The sequence below is a fragment of the Lycorma delicatula genome, chromosome 1, assembly GCF_047948215.1.
Source record: "Lycorma delicatula isolate Av1 chromosome 1, ASM4794821v1, whole genome shotgun sequence".
In the NCBI taxonomy this organism is placed as follows: Eukaryota; Metazoa; Arthropoda; class Insecta; order Hemiptera; family Fulgoridae; genus Lycorma; species Lycorma delicatula.
The window spans coordinates 234,252,473-234,270,025 of record NC_134455.1 but is presented as its reverse complement, the minus strand read 5'-3'; the positions used below and the strand labels follow the sequence as shown (position 1 = coordinate 234,270,025).

The following is a 17,553-nucleotide window of genomic DNA, read 5'->3' as shown; positions in this document are numbered from 1 at the left end:
GCATACAAGTGCGATAAGTAAAACCAGTTAAATGTTATTTTATAGCTTTATTTAGAAAGTGGAATTCAGTACTTCATCTGAAACTGAAATATTCCAAAAGAAAAAAGTGCATATATTAAATCGTTTTGAATAAAATTATCATTGTTTTTAAATTATTATAAAAACGTTCTTTTTTATTAAAATTTATTATTGTGAAAAAATAGTATTATTGTTATATAACTTTTTTTTAGTCGCTTTTAAAATAGAAATGAGTTTTTATACGTCTACATCTAGACGTATAAAAATCTTACACTAATAGTTGAATGTGACGGTGATGGTTATGAAAGTCACATAACCCATTTACATACAATTTTTATTAAAGTTTTTATTTAGTAGCTTTTTATTAAATATTTTTTACCGTTTTAAAGGTAATTCTTTTTATTTTATACAGTAAATATCTTTTATAGTGACCTCCAAATCACCGACGATTTTACGTCATTATAACCGATAGACACAATAACCGATGTTTAGGTAGCTTAGTGGTACTACATTAATGTGTCATCTACACGGGTATTATTATAATACAGTAAAATAATAATCATTAAAAATAATAATTTATTTCCGTAATAAAATAATATATAAAAAAAAAACAAAAATATGCAATAATAGATACAAATATGGTAGAGTAAAAGAAAATAGAAAAAAATTATTAAAATTACTTTTTCTATAAAACGTTGATTATTTTACTTTGTTTCGAACATTTCTTACAATACAGTTTTTGAAGGTTCTTTTCTAAATCAAAACAAACACTCTTTGTTTCTTCGTTAGCAATTTCTACAAAACTGAGAAACCTGCAAACGATTTTCATTGCCGCTAAACCATCTAGAAGATTTGGCGGGTTGATGTATTCATCGTTGTCGCTATCGTTACCTTCATTGTTATTACCTACGTCCCCGTCTATTTCTGCTAGTATTGAAGCCTTTACTTCACCATATGTTATAGTTTCATACGTTTCTAAATCTTTATCAACCTCTTGATAATTTTCAAACAACGCATTTGACAACGATTGGTTTTGCAGACTACTACCCCATTCCGCTGAAGATTCTTCTTCGCATGCGACGTCAGTAATTTCGCCAGCCTGTGGTAAAAATTCAGCACGTCAAAAGCAGCATTTTACAGTCAGCGGAGAAACCGCATTCCCATGATCTTTCTAACATAATTATAGCATCCAGAATAGTTATTTGTGTTTCCTTTTTTTGATGTAAATCCTGATTTTTTATGTAAATCCTAATTTATTTGTAAAATTAGGTTTTTTTGTAGACTTTTACCGACTTGATCACGCCTTCATCGAAGGGCTGCAAGACTGCTGTTGTTTTCGGTGATAAGAACACTAACTTTATTCACGAAAGATTTTCAACGCGTGGATGAGTCGGACAGTTGTCAATGAGTAACAGTATTTTGTCATTTTCAATCTTTAACTCACGGTCCCATTTTCGTAACCAAGACGTAAAGATATCACTTGTCATCCAAGTTTTCTTGTTACTTTTGTACATAACAGGAAGCGATTTCGAATTTTTAAAACATCGGTATTTAGCACTTTTCCCCATAATCATTTTTTTGTAAATTCCAGTCATATTTGTACCAATAAATACTAATAGTCTTTCTTTTGATAATTTTCCCCCAAACACGTTTCGCTTTTAAACCTAAAAGTTCTTTCTGGCGTCAGTTTAAAAAAAGACCGGATTCATCAATATTATAGATCTTTCTATCCGAATCTTTTAATTTTGCCCAAATGGTTTCTAGCCATTTTTCTGACACACCGGTTGGAACTGCGCAGCCTCGGCGCTTATTCTTATCGACACAATACCGTAACGCTGGCGGAACCAGTTGTATCCAAGCTGAAGTTATTTCACGTGGTTTAAAGAATTTTTCAGAAAAATCGTTCGCCAGTTTGCAATATAGAGCCATTAATAGGGATATCACTAACCCAATAATGGTATTTAAACCATTTTAACAGCGCTTGGTCTATCTACATCATTATGTTGACTAGGCCGTAATTTTTTTGATTTTATAGAATATGTTTCAAAATCTTTCTTAATTTTTTCACGGTTCTTCCATATCACCGATATTGTCGAGTGATATACGTCTAATTGTTGGGCAATGTCCTTATTAGTTTTACCATTCTCTAACCGCCAGGTAATGTTCACCTTTTTGCTCTATCGTGAATGTTTTTCGCAAAGTCATAATTAAATCACTATTAAGTGAATTGCACAGGATACGTAAAATAAAATACTGTACCCGCACAATATGATACGCTCACAGCAAAAGATTAATAACAACTGAATGTGGCTGCTTCAGTTTAAAATAATCTGGTACAGGAAGAAGATAAGAAAAACAAGAACTATAGTCATTTTTCAATTGTTATAACTGAGAAACTATTACAATACGGACGTAGTCACTTAGACTTAAACTTTAACTTTTGACAAATAATAAAATTACGATCAATTGTTATATATACAATTAAATTATGGTATTTTGTAATTTTAATCGTAATTATATTTCTCTTGAAGATGGCAGAATAGCCGAAAGCGCTCGAGGAATTTACACTGGAATTTGGTAAGCTGTTTTTAAAATGATATATAATAGTTATTATACCAAACGATGCCATGTTCGAAAAACTAAATAAAAACTATAGTACATATGCAGGTAAAAATGAAAAGGTGACATTTTAACCGTCAAAATATTTCTGTAGCGACAATGTAGATATACCACGTTACTGACGAGTTACTTCCGTTTGTCATTATAAGCGGTAAAATGTTGCATCGCAGTAGAAAAAATGTCATAATAACCGATATGTCACTACAACGGATATAATTATAAACAATATATATATATATATATATATACTGTATTTAGGTATTAACAGCATGCCAAACCAACCAAGAGACACGTTTTTAGTCACCATATCCGATGATACGATACTTACTGTAACTTTTTTTTAATAAATAATTTTAAATTATCTATTAAACTCAACGGTAAACAGCTAATACATCATGTATAATGAATTTTTTAAATATTCAGTTTTTTTTTATAAGATGAAAGACATAATTTAAATCTTTTCCTGCAAAAGATCAATCATCTTTTAAGAAAAACTGGATGAATTTAAAAAAATAAAGTAAAAACAATAATCTGTTTTTTTTATTTACAAAAGGAAGAAATGTAAATAATACAGATTTGCACTTCAAAAACCGAGTAGAAGGTATAGGTTGCCAAAATAGTGGCATAAAAAGAAATTTATTTTCCAATTGATAGGAATAAATAAGAATTTTGGTCTGTCATACTCTAAAATTCTGACCTATTTTCAAGGCTGTTGTCTGTTCCGTAATGACTATACAGAGTGCATGTGCATATCATCAACTTGTGAATATCCTGCAGAATAAATTTTATGAAAATGAAATAAAATTTAGGAACTTGATAAAAACAATCCCCCTTTTTTAAACGCGTATCACATATATTCAAGATAACATTAAAAGCTACTTTTTATTATTGAATAAATTTAGTTACGAAACATATTCAGTAAAAAACCAATTAGCATTGCAAAGTCTAGTAAGACTTTCCGGAACGAATATTCTTATTATTATTATTACTGTTCCCACAATTATTAATTAATTTTTAATGAAGTTATTTTCTCTAACATCTGCTTAGCTGAAATTATTACATACTAGCATCTCCCGTTGCGGCTTTGTCCACACTGGCAAAGTTTGCCGAAAATCTCCAGCAAAGACAAAAGTTATGCCTCCCATTAACTTATCAGGTGAAGTACGGTCAGTCGCTTCAACATGAGCTTGATTAATCATGATGCATTCATCCCGTACAATAAGTTTTGTATCTTGGAAAATTTTAGGACCATTTTTACGTATAGAGCAAACTGACTCTTGCCACGTGATATATTTAACAGAAATTTAAAAGTTGAATGAGCAGTCCTACCAATAGCGAGGAGCGTCGCAGCAATACCTGACGATGCTACACCGAGAGCCAAGCTACCTGTCGATCGAACATATGTGAGAAGTAGATTAATCAAAAAGGTTTTCCCAGTACCTCCAGGAGCATCTAAAAAAAGTACTTTTTTCTGTCGCTATAGATATTGTCAGTGATAGAATCATATGCTTGGTGCTGATCTATTACTAATTTAGAAAGGTTAATATTTATGTACTCTTGAAGTTTATTGACATTAAAAGAATTTCTTAACACTGTATCTTAGGGGTTTTCATTATCTTGTGCATTACGTATCGGTGTTGGTAAACCGAAATCACATAAATATTTTTCACCAAGACTTACAACCTTGTCTTCGACTTCAATAAGTTCTCTATTGAAAATATTTCTATTGAAAAATATCTTGGGATCGGTTTGCCATAAGAAACGAACATGAAAATTTAGCGGCTAGCCAACTAACAACCCTAACGAGAAGAGTAACATCGTAACAGATTATTTGTTATTTACAAAGTTTAATAAATAATTTTTTATCTTAATATACAGCCTATGACACCTAAGTTAATATAATTTATTTATCCGTGTTTTGGCGGTTTTGTGGCATATTTTTTTCAGTTATTAAAAAGTTAGTTTTTCCGCCATTTTGGGGTCTTACACTTGATTTACAAAATTGATATTTATATATTTTATGCATCTTATTAAACTTTACATTAGGGCGTTTTAACCAACTTTGTAGCTTTCACCGTTATTGCGAAATGATTATTACAAAACTTTAATTTTTGCGGTAAGTTTGAGGTGAACCCGACGGCCGTTCGCAGCCGTTTGTGTATTTTTGTAATCCTCTAAAGATGCTTAATCTAATCCAAAATAAAAATCAGAGACAAAAGCTGTTCGTACACATTCACATTCAATTCAATAACGAACAGTTCGTTCATTGAATATTGCATTAATTATGGACTTATAGAATCTGCACTTGTTTATGCAGTCATTTTCTCGATAAATTAAACGTTTATATTATTAAAAAAAAAAAAAAAAAAAACTATTTTTTGGAGCTCAGAAGCGGTTTTGTTTTTTTGGTCAATTTTGAAACTACTTTATCAAAATGTATGACGGAAACTTTTTTTTATGTTTAATAACATTTAATTGATTAATTTAAAAATATAAAAAATGTGTTATTACAAGTAGATAAGTTTTTAACAAATTTCCTTATGTAATAATCAAGTTACAAGCCTTTTACTAATTGGTTATAGAATAACTTGTTTTTTTTAACATGGTCAAGGCCCTTGACAAAGAGCGAGATATACAGAAAGGTTTTGCTATTGCAAAAGTCGATTCCGAAAAAGATTAGAAGATTTTAGGTCAGGTTCAGAAGGTGTCCGTGAAAATTAAAAAATAATGTTTAAGTAAAGCTATGAGTACTATTACCCAGAATATTTAATTTAACTTATCGATTAACTTATAATTTTTAAAATCTATCTTAATTAAATACAACTTTTTATTAACATTTATTTTTAGATTAATTTCAGAAATACAACAGTCCTTTAAATTTTCTCCTAATATTTATAAAGCAATATGAATCCGAATGTGTAAGGAGCACCTATAACCGACACGCCTACATTACTTTCTTTTAGAAATATTTCATCATATACCTGAATTAATAAAGCTAATTAACTTATTAATTAATTTATTAATTAAATAATTAATAAAGCTCTCTCTTTCAAGTTGATCCATCGTTAGTTTCGCATAACATTTTAGGGAAAAGAAGAGTAATGAAATAACAGTTAGTTATTTAAATTCAGTTTACACTTGAAATCCTTGTAAACATAGGAACTCCGTAGTTGTGTACATTTAACTTTGCTATATGATCATCCTTTCTTTTTCCTGTTTAGCCTCCTGTAACTACCGTTTAGATAATTCTTCAGAGGATGAATGAGGATGATTTGTATGAGTGTAAATGAAGTGTAGTCTTGTACATTCTCAGTAGTTCGATCATTCCTGAGATGTGTGGTTAATTGAAACCCAACCACCAATGAACACCGGTAGCCACGATCTAGTATTCAAATCCGTGTAAGAATAACTGGCTTTACTAGGACTTCAACGCTGTAATCTCGACTTCCAAATCAGCTGATTTGGGAAGACGCGTTAACCACTAGACCAACCCGGTGGGTTTAATATGATCATCCTGAACTAAACATACAGAACTAACTCTCGGTATGGTCGTATTAACTTTTTTACAGTATAAGACACTCGCCCTTAAGGTAATACTTACCGATTTCTCTTACATACAGTATTTCCGAAAGGAAATAAGATGCTCGTATGTATAAACCGGTAAAGATAGAAATTTGAAATTTTATAAATGTTCACTAGATCTGACAGGTCTTACGATTAACATAAAATTACATGAGGGAAAATTATTTTTTTTTACATTAATATTTAATCTGCGCAAAGAACAATGAAATTTTGTCTACTTGTTCACAGTACGGTTTCTTCATGTATTAGCGTTTCAAAAAACTGGCGTACACGAAGACTGTTACTTTCACTTTTAAAGAATTATATTTTCCTGATGATGAATAGCAGCTGAACTAATTTTTAATTTAGTTTTTTTTAAATTGCAAAAAGAGTTTGTTCTAACTTTGATTGAAAATAACTCTGTATTCAATTTTTCAACATGAAATATTAACAGGTAGGGTACATTCCCCTGTTAAAAATTCGTATAAACAGTACACTCTCAGAATACTTTTAAAAAACAGATCAGAAACAAAACAGATAAAATTGATACAAGATTAAAAGAAACATTTTCTGAAATTTCAAATAGGGCTATGCTCCTTCAGTTTACTAAACAATTGTTTTTTATTTATTCTCTCCCGGTTTTTATAAAATATTTAAACAGTCGAAAAATCAAACGACAAAATAAAAATAATTACTTATTGTGGGAAAACCTTTTACTTTCTGACTGAGGAATCTTTGGCGTACGCATAATAAAATTCATTTAAAAAGCCTTCTTCTGTACATTTGCTCATGTAACTTTTTGTGACAATCATACTTACTATAGAAATTAAGTAGTGGTATGCGATCACCACCGCGAATGATGATTGTGGGTAGTAGTAAACAACTTCACTCGGACGCAACAGGCTGTACAGCACATCATACCCCTTCTCTACGTCTTTCTGCCTTTTTAATATTCTGATAATTATTAATCCAACGAAAAAATTTCAGCCAAAATCTCAGTTTCAGTTTATTTTTGATAATTTATTCGTTATTCTAAGCTATTATCCTCAATACCTTATTCGTTATTTGTTTTTATCTTTCATTAAATTTCTCGCCACCAAACTGTAATACCGCTTCTAAGGAAGTAGCAAATGAGGTAGGCTAAGTTAGAATCGGGGCAATATTTATTCACTGGATATTTTAATAATTTTATTTTTATCATATTATCCCTGGTAAAGTCGTTTTTCCGCTGGACTTTCATAATAAAATAAATTTTTCACCAAAGAAGACGTAATGATTTCAATTTTTTAAACTAAAAATTCATTAAAAACGGACGTTTTCTTTTAAACGTAGTTGCATTTTTAGCGCACAAAATACAGAAAACGTTTAACCAGTGACGGGAAAATCTTTTTTAAATATTCAAAATTTTAAATTTAAAAGATCAGATAAACTTATAACTTTCTATGTTTTAAAATTTTTATCTATAGTGTACTGTGAATGAGAAAATATCAAAAATCGATTTTCTTAGATAGGAGTCCCATACAAAAATTAAAAAATATAGTCCAAAAGTTTTTTAAAACGTTTCTTTTAATTCACAAAAACGTAAAAAATAGTTTTCTTCAGCCAAAATAATACTGGTCTTGTATAACTAAAAATAAAGGTGTGCATTCATTGTAACAAGCAATGAGAAGAATTTTAATTTTTTTCATGTATATTTCTTATTTTTTAATGACACTTCTGAACCGTTTGTAACAATGAGCACTTCACGTTTTTATTTGTAATGTTACTCGTATAAGGCCAAAATTAATTATTTTTATGGCAGGAAAAAAATGATATACAACTGAAATAAATCTTTCTTTTACAAAAATTATGTATATATTTTCTATGTATCTTTATATATATATTTCTTGTGTGCGTGTGTATGTCACTGAACTCCTCCTAAACGGCTGGACCGATTTTGATGAAATTTTTTTTGTGTGTTCAAGGGGATTCGAGAACGGTTTAGATTCACAATTTGATCCGATAGAAAAGGTTTTTTTAAATTTATTTATGTGTTGTTGTTGATCTTGGGGTGGTTAAGGTTCACAATTGGATCCAGTAGGCAGCGCTGCGATCGCATTTTAGAATTTTTTTTAATTTTTGGCATATCAGTCAGACCCGGTAGTTGGTGCTGCAATCGGATTCTAGGAATTTTTTTTATTTTGCTGTTTTTTCGCATATCAGTTACTTGCTTCGTAGCTTAATGTTGTTATTACATTAAAATTCGTATTTTTAACGGACTTCTGTGTTTACAGAGTAGTTTGAATTAAATCCGATAGGTACTGCTGTTCTGACAATTGGATTTATTTACATTCTGACTTTTATAAAGTAAAAGGTTAAATTTTATGAAGTTCCGTAATGTTCTGTAAGTTTCTTAATGTTCAGTATTAAGTGCAGTGATTTTGCAGCCACAATCCTTTTCGTTAAAAAATTATTTTCCACCGAGTACTGTGATTAGAGTGTAGTATGAATTAAATCCGATAGGTAGAACTGTTGTTTTGCCATTTGGATTTATTTACATTCTGACTTTTATAAAGTGAAGGGTTAATTTTGTGAAGTCCCTAATGTTCAGTTTTTTAAGGTTTTATGAAACTTTCAGTTGTGTTCATTTAATCTGTATGCATACTCAAATCTAGCAAGAGCGAAGCATTGCCGAGTCTGCTAGAATTGCCCGCTTATTGAGAATATTGTATTATATTATATTATTATTTATTGAAATAACGTTATAAAGTGTAATTAAAAAATATGCATTGTGCATATTTGTAAGGTGCAGTATTGAAGTGAGTATTTTACATGTTTTTTCATTAGTTTTTAATGATGTATACACGTGAATTCAATAACAATCAACTTAACCTACAAATTTAAATTGTCAGTTCTCATTTGATTCTATGCAACTTATGAAGTATTGAACGGCTCTTTGAAAATAAAAATGTTAGTTTGTAAAATAAATTATAACATTTATAAAATTAAAATATAAATTACTTATAATAATTAAAGTTTATTTAAAAAATTTAAGTTATTATTTTTGTAGCTTATTAATTTTACAAAAAAAATTTCTAAAATTGTTTTTAATTTACAATTATCTAGAATTTGTTAAAATAGATGTTAAAATAAAGAATGAGAAAATAAATTAAGAATAAGAAAAATGATAAAAATTTCTACTAAAACTTTAACTACGTTGCTTTTTTTTCAGCGCTTTAATTTTTTTTATTAATTGATTAATTAAGCTATCACATGGTTATGAAACTTCAAAATTATTAAATAAAAAAAAATGTAGGAGGTACTTTTTTAGAATGATCTTAAGTGAAAATTAGCAGTAATGTGGATGAAAATTTATTAATTACACTAATTATTAATTTTACGACATTTCGATTTTTTTAATTCAGTTTTCATCAGACATATCAATATTTAATGAAAATAAATATTAACCATACTACCCATAATTAATCAATAAACCCATTACAATAATACAACAATCACATACTGATTAGTATTGATTGAGTATGATTAGTATTATTAGTATTGAGTATGATTATTATTCATACTAATAGTCATATAATTGAAATTTTGTCCACATTCTTGCTAATTTTAACTTAAATAAGTTACTCATATTTATGTGTTGTTCATTTATTACAGAACAATGCCACGTCAGGACAACGACTGTCGGGTCCCTAGTATATATATATATATATATATATATATATATATATATATATATATATATATATATATATAAATGAGTGTGTGTGTGTGTGTGTGTGTGTGTGTGTGTGCTTTTTTTAACGACTTTTTAAAAGAAAGATATATTTAAGATGTAAATAATTTATATATATATATATATATATATATATCTAAGAAACACATCCCCTCTAAACACAAAGTAAATAACTGATAGTCAACATTAAAGAATATAACAATATACTGTATAAGAAATTTACCCAAACTTAAAAATAAAGATTAAAATCGTATTGCATAAAACTGTGAGTACATACATATTACTACTGGCTGTTGATGTATAAAAAATTGTTAACATCTAAAATTGGTGAAGAGGTTATTTTCAAAACAAAACATTGTAACTTGTATAAATTACATTTTAATACTGTATTTTAATTACTTTTTAATTAAAGTATTTTAATACTTTTAAAAAGTATGATCGGTACACGTAATACAGTATACTTAAATCGATAAAATTTTAAATCTTTCAACCTAACATAAAAACTGTCTGTAATTGCTTGCTAAATTTTTATACTATACATTTTTTTAAACTATTTAATCGTTTTATAAACTCATCGCTGATATTATTTCTTTCACAAAATTTCGTAAGCAATTCTAAACTGTCTTGAACTGCACGGACGGAAACGACTGGATTCTCAGTCATCATGTCATCTTCATTTTCGCTTTCAATTTTTACGACTGGCCTTTGTTTCACTTCATTAATTATTTCATCCTCTGCTAGATTTTCGGTTATTAACTGAATAATAAGCTGTACTTTTAATGCATTCTGCCGTCACATTTTTCTCCTTTAGATTTAAATGTTTTGTTCAAAGTCAATTTATAAAATAAGGCCATTTCATCAGCATTAAATATGTCTTCCCATTCATAACCCGATTTATTAGTGACCATTTTTCACCCAGCCAACTACTAAAATCAGAATTATTTATATCGTTAATTTTTGCAAAAACAATTAGATATCTGTTTTTAAATTGTCTCAGCCAACTGTCGCTACAAACAAACTCTTTGTATCCTAGCTGATCAGCAAATTTTTCTGCCTGAATTTTCAAAACGGGTCCATTTATGAGAACGTTTTCACTCCTCTTCACTTTGAACTACGTAATTAGAGCTTCGTTTAAATCACGTTTTTCACACAGCCTTATCCTCTTTATCTGAGACTGATTTTTTCCGAAAGCTGCCTCCAACTTAGCACAGTTCTTCCAAATCGTTGAAACAGTGGAAGTAGAAATCCCATGAATTTTGCACACGTCAGAATTAGATCGCCCGCTTTCTAATCCTCTATAATTTTTAATTTGTTGTAAAAGAAAATATTTTTTTTTAATGCCTGACATTAGTTCTATGCCTAAAGATCTATCAAAAAACACCACAACTCGTTCACAGAAATACACTGACTTCAGCCCGAATTAAACACACGAATGTACTGTATCAAGCATTAAATAAATCCATTTAAGAATCGACTACCTCAACTAGACCGTAAAATTACTCACCCTCCCCACCGCCATACTACCTGTATAAACTTCGTAATACTGGAGAAATGGAATTTCCCAGAAATAACCAGTACAAAACTGAACAAGGCTTACTACTACTTCTGGGTTGTATATTGTTACCCTTATTCACTTATTGTGAAGAGGTCGTCGCCTCCCTAGTATAATTGAACAATGTCGTTATAACATTCAATATCACAAAGATACAGTAATAATGACTTTAACATTTAATTTCTGTAACTGTATTTTAAAATCATTCACGTTTAATTACTCGTGGAACAAATTTATTATTCAAAATAAAATAATTTACTTATTATAACCGACTTCTAACTTCGTTATTTGCTCGTTATAACAAATTCTATTATACATTAATAACATAGGAAACCAACCAATTTTTTATATTTGCTAATTACAGCCGGATTATCGTTACAAACGACCTCGTTATAAGCGACTTCTACTGCGTATCTATATATATTTAATATTTACATATATTTTTATTTTCTGCTTTCTAAGTTTTATGAAGTTCGTGCTACTATATCAGTTATTATACCATTTGTTTAACTAATACGTACTACTGGTGTATATATATATATTTTTTTTTTGTTTCGTTATATTATTATGCCATTAAATCTCAATTTACTCAACTGGCACCCAACTAATTATAGCTATCAAAAGATTTGTTATAAGATTCCAGTTGGATTTTTTTTTTGTAGTGTATTAAAATAGCAATCTGGTTGGAATTTAAATCCGGAATTTGTTTAAGAAAGGGCAGTGACTTACCATCCCATCATCGAGTTTCAAAAGGCACACATTATTTCTGAGTATAAAATGTTACACACTCGTGCGTATGATTTAGTCAAATTACAGTTTAATAGTTCAGTTCTTTTTATTGTTTCCAAGGGTGTATAAGTTCACTCAATTCAGTATTAGAACAATACATTTTAAGAACTGGTTTAAGATGTTCAGGGTCAAATATAAACGTCATGAAAAACACGATTATTTATTTATTAGACGCAATGGCACAATTAGATTAAAACCGGTCTTTATGATTTTTTGTTTTTCTTTTAAGTTAAGATCAGTTGATATTCAATTAACGTTTCAATTACCACGAGTACTATTTACTTAGTAAATGATTTTTTATTATTAATATTGATCAAACAAGAATATTTATTTTCATGCAAGACTAACATGAATATTACAGAAATAATTCTTAAAAGATTAGCATGACAGATGCAATAGAATAAAAGGTTTTAAATTCTATAGGAGTAAGTTGACTCTCCGTCTGAATTTTTAAAGATGTGTAAACTACCCAGAATAAATCCGACTGCACGCGTGCATGAGTGTGTAATGCACGTTATGGTATACATTATTAGGTAATTACTTGTCAAGAAAACTTAATTAGTAGTTATGGTATATTTTTTATTGTCAATTAAATTCTATAATTTGAGACTTTAAGAAGACTTACGGTAATTTTTATTTTAGCTTTTATTTTTTATAAGTGTTACAGTTATAAGCATTATTATGATGAAATTAATCCTCACATGTGCGTCAGTATTGGTATATAGGGTCTGTTCAGAGTTTTGGATGGACTTGTATATAAAAATTTGTTTCATATTTTTCAAACTCATCAGATAATGTATATTTAATACTTTACACACATAATAATCTACACAATATAATAATAATAATAATAATAGTATCCAGCATCTACTATTATGTTTTTGCCAGTAGTTACATTTGACAACGGCTACTCCGCTCTAAAATTGAATGATGCGGATCTGCGTCATCAATTTAAAATAGGAGGAATAAAGAAAATTTTGAGAAACAAAGAATGTGCTAGTAGAGACCTGCTGTTTTTCTTTATGCAGCTGGTCTCTTCTACTGTATTTAAATTTAATTTTCAGAGGCATGTCTTCGGAATATTTTCTATGTCCAGAGATGATATTTAGATATTCCTTTTCTTTTGTTTTTTTCTTGTTTTGTATTGAACGGGACCTTTTATTACATCCATTCGGTTGTGTGAGCTTTTCTCAGCGACAAAGTGATTATATGTATATAAATTTTTGTTATTTTATACTTTTATTTATGTGTTATCTTTTATTCGTAGTTTTTGTTTCAGGAATTGACAAGGGCTATCTTGGTAGTCGATGTCCAATAACTACGAAAAAAATAATAATAATAGTTTTTTATGAATTCAAGTTAATTTGATAAATATTTCATTTCTCTTTGCATGCAATATGGTAAATGTAACTAAATTAAACATAGTAATATCTATTAATGAGAAAATTATGATTAACATTACTCCACTATACTTGGTGGCTGAAAAGTAAATTACACCCCCTTCTAATTTTTTTTATAATTGCTATAACTGGATGTGATTTGCGGCATTCTTACTTGTACTGAGGGGCTACTTCAATGAATGTATATTTCACTGTTTTTTTTATTTTTGGGAGGTCGGGAGCAGGGAGGTAAGTCAACGATTTCAAATGGGACCAATGGTCATTGGATAAAATAAATAAGCAGGTGTAATAAAATTATTTTATTAAAAAAATGTTATTGCTTCTTACCTCATGAAACTAGCTCAATGAAACGAGAAAAATCATATAATGAAAACTAGATTCTGATCAACCAATCCAAAATGCAGCCAACAATGTGTTTGTTTCAGATAGTTAGAACTATGGTTGTATGCTCCCCTTTAATTTTTTGTTACTTGAGAATCCCGATTCTCTCTTTGGAGATCTATGATAAGGAGGCTGATTCAGTAAGCCTCAGTTTACAGTATTCAGCCTTCAGGATGGTTAGGGGGCAGGGGCAGCTTAAAAATCTTAAATGGGGAATATGGTCATGTGGTATAAGAAAAACGGTATTAAAAAATTTAATTCTGACTACTTGAACCTAAATGACAACAACAAATGACATTACATTAATTAAAAATTGAAAAAATTAATTATTAAAATTTTACAAACACTTCTTTTAATTAAACTTATAGCCTTGAAGAATTTTATTTAATTTAAGATAATAACAGTTTACAATTTAATTACTTTTTCATTTGAAATTAATTCTATCTATTATTTTAAAAAAAGTCCTATAATCTCATGAATTAAAAATACTGTCTAATAAAATTATTTCAGTTAAAAAATGTTATTGCTTCTCACTCATAATAAATGTTCAAACTGCCCTTGCTGTTACTCCATGCAGTAATACAGATATTGCTTGAAAGCTTCTCTCAGACTGTGAAACATTTCTGGTGAAATCTTCCTAGATTCTACCTCAATGTGCTCTCTTAATTCTTTGAGAGAAGTTGGCTATGAGCTATAAACAGTTGATTTTAAATGCCCCCGTAGGAAGAAGTGAAGAGGATTTGGGTCAGGCGTACCTGGTTGGCCATTCAATCAATAATTGTATGACTTATCCAATGAATTCGAAACTGCTAGTTCAATGTTTCTAATGTTGCAAGTGTAGTGCAGAGAAGCACCATTTAACTGAAAAAACACATTCCCTCATGAATAAAGGTGGTCCATTTGACCTACAAGCCATCTCAATCACATTTTTGAGGGCTGGACTTATCTGCTTGTTCAGTAAAGTATATTACATATCACCATCTAAGTTACCATTAATGATAAATGATCCAAGAAGAGTGTCACTTGTTACTCTAGCCCACACATTTAACCACTCTGGGTGCTGGGTGGCTTTCACAATACCCAGCATCTACTATTATGTCTGTTAACAACCCCATATAAAGTAAATGAGGCTTCATCAATGAACAGTATGTTGAAGCAAAAAATAGTTCTTGCTGTTAATCTCTGTCAAAATTTCACTGAATTCAACCCTCCTATCAAAATCATTTTCAGTTAGCTCTTGTACTAACTGAATCTTGTAAACATGGTATTTATGTATTTTTAATACTTTTTTAACTGACCACTTAGATAAATTATTTCATACAATCACTTCTTCTAATTGATTATTCACAGAAATTTCTGCTAAATTGCTGGGTGGGTCAAGTTTTTTATCATCTAAAATGCTACCAGTATGTTTAAATTTTTCTATTAAATTTGTTACTGCAATCCTGGAAATTGTATGATTATTAGGTTTAATTTAGTTACATTTACCGTATTGCATCCAGTGAAAAATGAAACACTTAACAAATTAAATTGAATTCGTAAAATTTTTATACCAATTGTTTAACAACCTCTTTTTTAAAAAATGAATCCATGTAAAGGACACTTAATGAAATTAAAGAATTTTAATAAATAAAACGTTAATGAAAGAATATACTGTCTGCTTTCTGCTGTTTTTTCAATGTGGTACTCTTTAAGATCATTTCAATCTAATTTTCAACATAAAAATTTTCCTTCAGAGGAAATATCCTTTTAAGTTTAAATCTCACAAACAAATTTAGAAAACCACTATTTCCTTCATGAGTCATAGAGGAAGAGTACAAACACATTCAACTTTATATTAATAATGGAATTCAAAATTTCAAAGAAATTAAAAAACATGACAGTTTCACCGCAATTATGGGAGGAGAATAATGTTAGTCAGGAAATTTATTAAATTTCCTGAATGTTTACTGTAAAATTATGAAATGAAACAAGAATCAAGGTTTGCAATTGTTTAAATTACTGCTGCCAAATCTGTTAATGAGGGATTGGTGATACCATTATACTGACATCCCTACCACCACCTCAAACTTATTTCTGAAATGGCACTGAATCTACAATGCTCTTTACAATTAGAGTAGAGATACTGGTTAGAATTACTACATAGCAGTTACTCTGTTAATAATAGAGTATGTTATTCATTTTAATACAACACGTTTATATGTTATATTAGAATACAAATTTTGATTGATATGTATGATAATTATAATTTCAGATGACAGTGGCAGGATTGGGTACGGTCTCTGAGGCAAAACCTCGCCTCTACAAAGAATACAATATGACACCAGAAGGAATAAAAAATGATATCCAGTCTATTAAGGAGTGGGTTGTTAAACAACCACATTTACCTAATTTTGACAAAGAAAGTAAGAAATAAATTTTATTTTCAATCCATTATAAAAAATAAATACTTTTTTCAGTATATAAGTTTAAAAACATCAAACCAGATCCATATGATAGTACAATGTGATAGTTATAATATTAATCAGTCATTGTGTGGTTAGTTTTCTGTAATCCACCACAGTAATTTTTTCCAGTATTTAAATCATCTTTGAGTTGATATTTACAGCCAGTATTACCTAATGTTGTTCTACTCTCCAATACCGATCAATAAAATATTGATGGAGGAAGACATATTTATACCTAATGATATAGTTATCAAAGAAAACAATGAAGTAAATGATGAGAGCACTCCTTGGGCAGTTGCTGTTTTAAGTCAACAGCAAACTATAGAATACATATATAACTAATTAGAGAGTTTTTTATTTATTTAAAATTTTTAGTTAATAATTCATACATTTTTTATAATCTCATGATTTTTTTTATTTTTACTAACTACTTTTGCACTATAATATTTCTATAAAGTATAACTGCTCGCATTTTTTAATACTTAGGTTTTTGAATAGAAAAATTATTTTCAACAAATTTATTGGTAGGTAGTATTTTTATTTTCATATTTGAATAACTCCTCTACCCTCTAAATCAAGTAAAAATATACTCAGCTAGCAGATTTTCATAAACTCTGTTAACAAAAATTAATAGTAATTTTAATATTTAAAAAGGACTGGAAATTTTGGGTTACAATAAAAAATATATTTTTATTTCAATTTAATTAAATATTGTGAACATAAAAAATCTGAATAATAAAAAAATACCTGCAGATGAATAAAAATTTAATAAAATTTACATTAATAATCAGTCTTAAAGATAAGATATCAAAATTTACTAGATTGGCATCAGACAGTACAGAAGACTTAAACATTGTTTTAAAAAAATTTTTTTTTTTTGTCTTCAGTAATTTGATTGGTTTGATGCAGCTCTCCAAGATTCCCTATCTAATGCTAGTCATTTCATTTCGGCATACCCCCTACATCCTACATTCCTAACAATTTGTTTTACATATTCCAAACATTGCCTGCCTGCACAATTTTTTCCTTCTACCTGTCCCTCCAATATTAAAC

General features: G+C 29.1%; 1 protein-coding gene across 2 annotated transcripts in view; it reads left to right on the top strand.

Annotated features, from left to right (window-relative positions):
* LOC142318262 (alpha-tocopherol transfer protein-like) overlaps positions 1-17,553 on the top strand; it is a 60,306-nt gene that overhangs the window by 27,695 nt on the left and 15,058 nt on the right. For both annotated transcript variants that reach the window (XM_075354828.1, XM_075354827.1), the window contains exon 2: positions 16,308-16,458. In XM_075354828.1, coding sequence (XP_075210943.1) covers positions 16,308-16,458 — 151 coding nt within the window. The remainder of the gene's footprint in view (positions 1-16,307; positions 16,459-17,553) is intronic.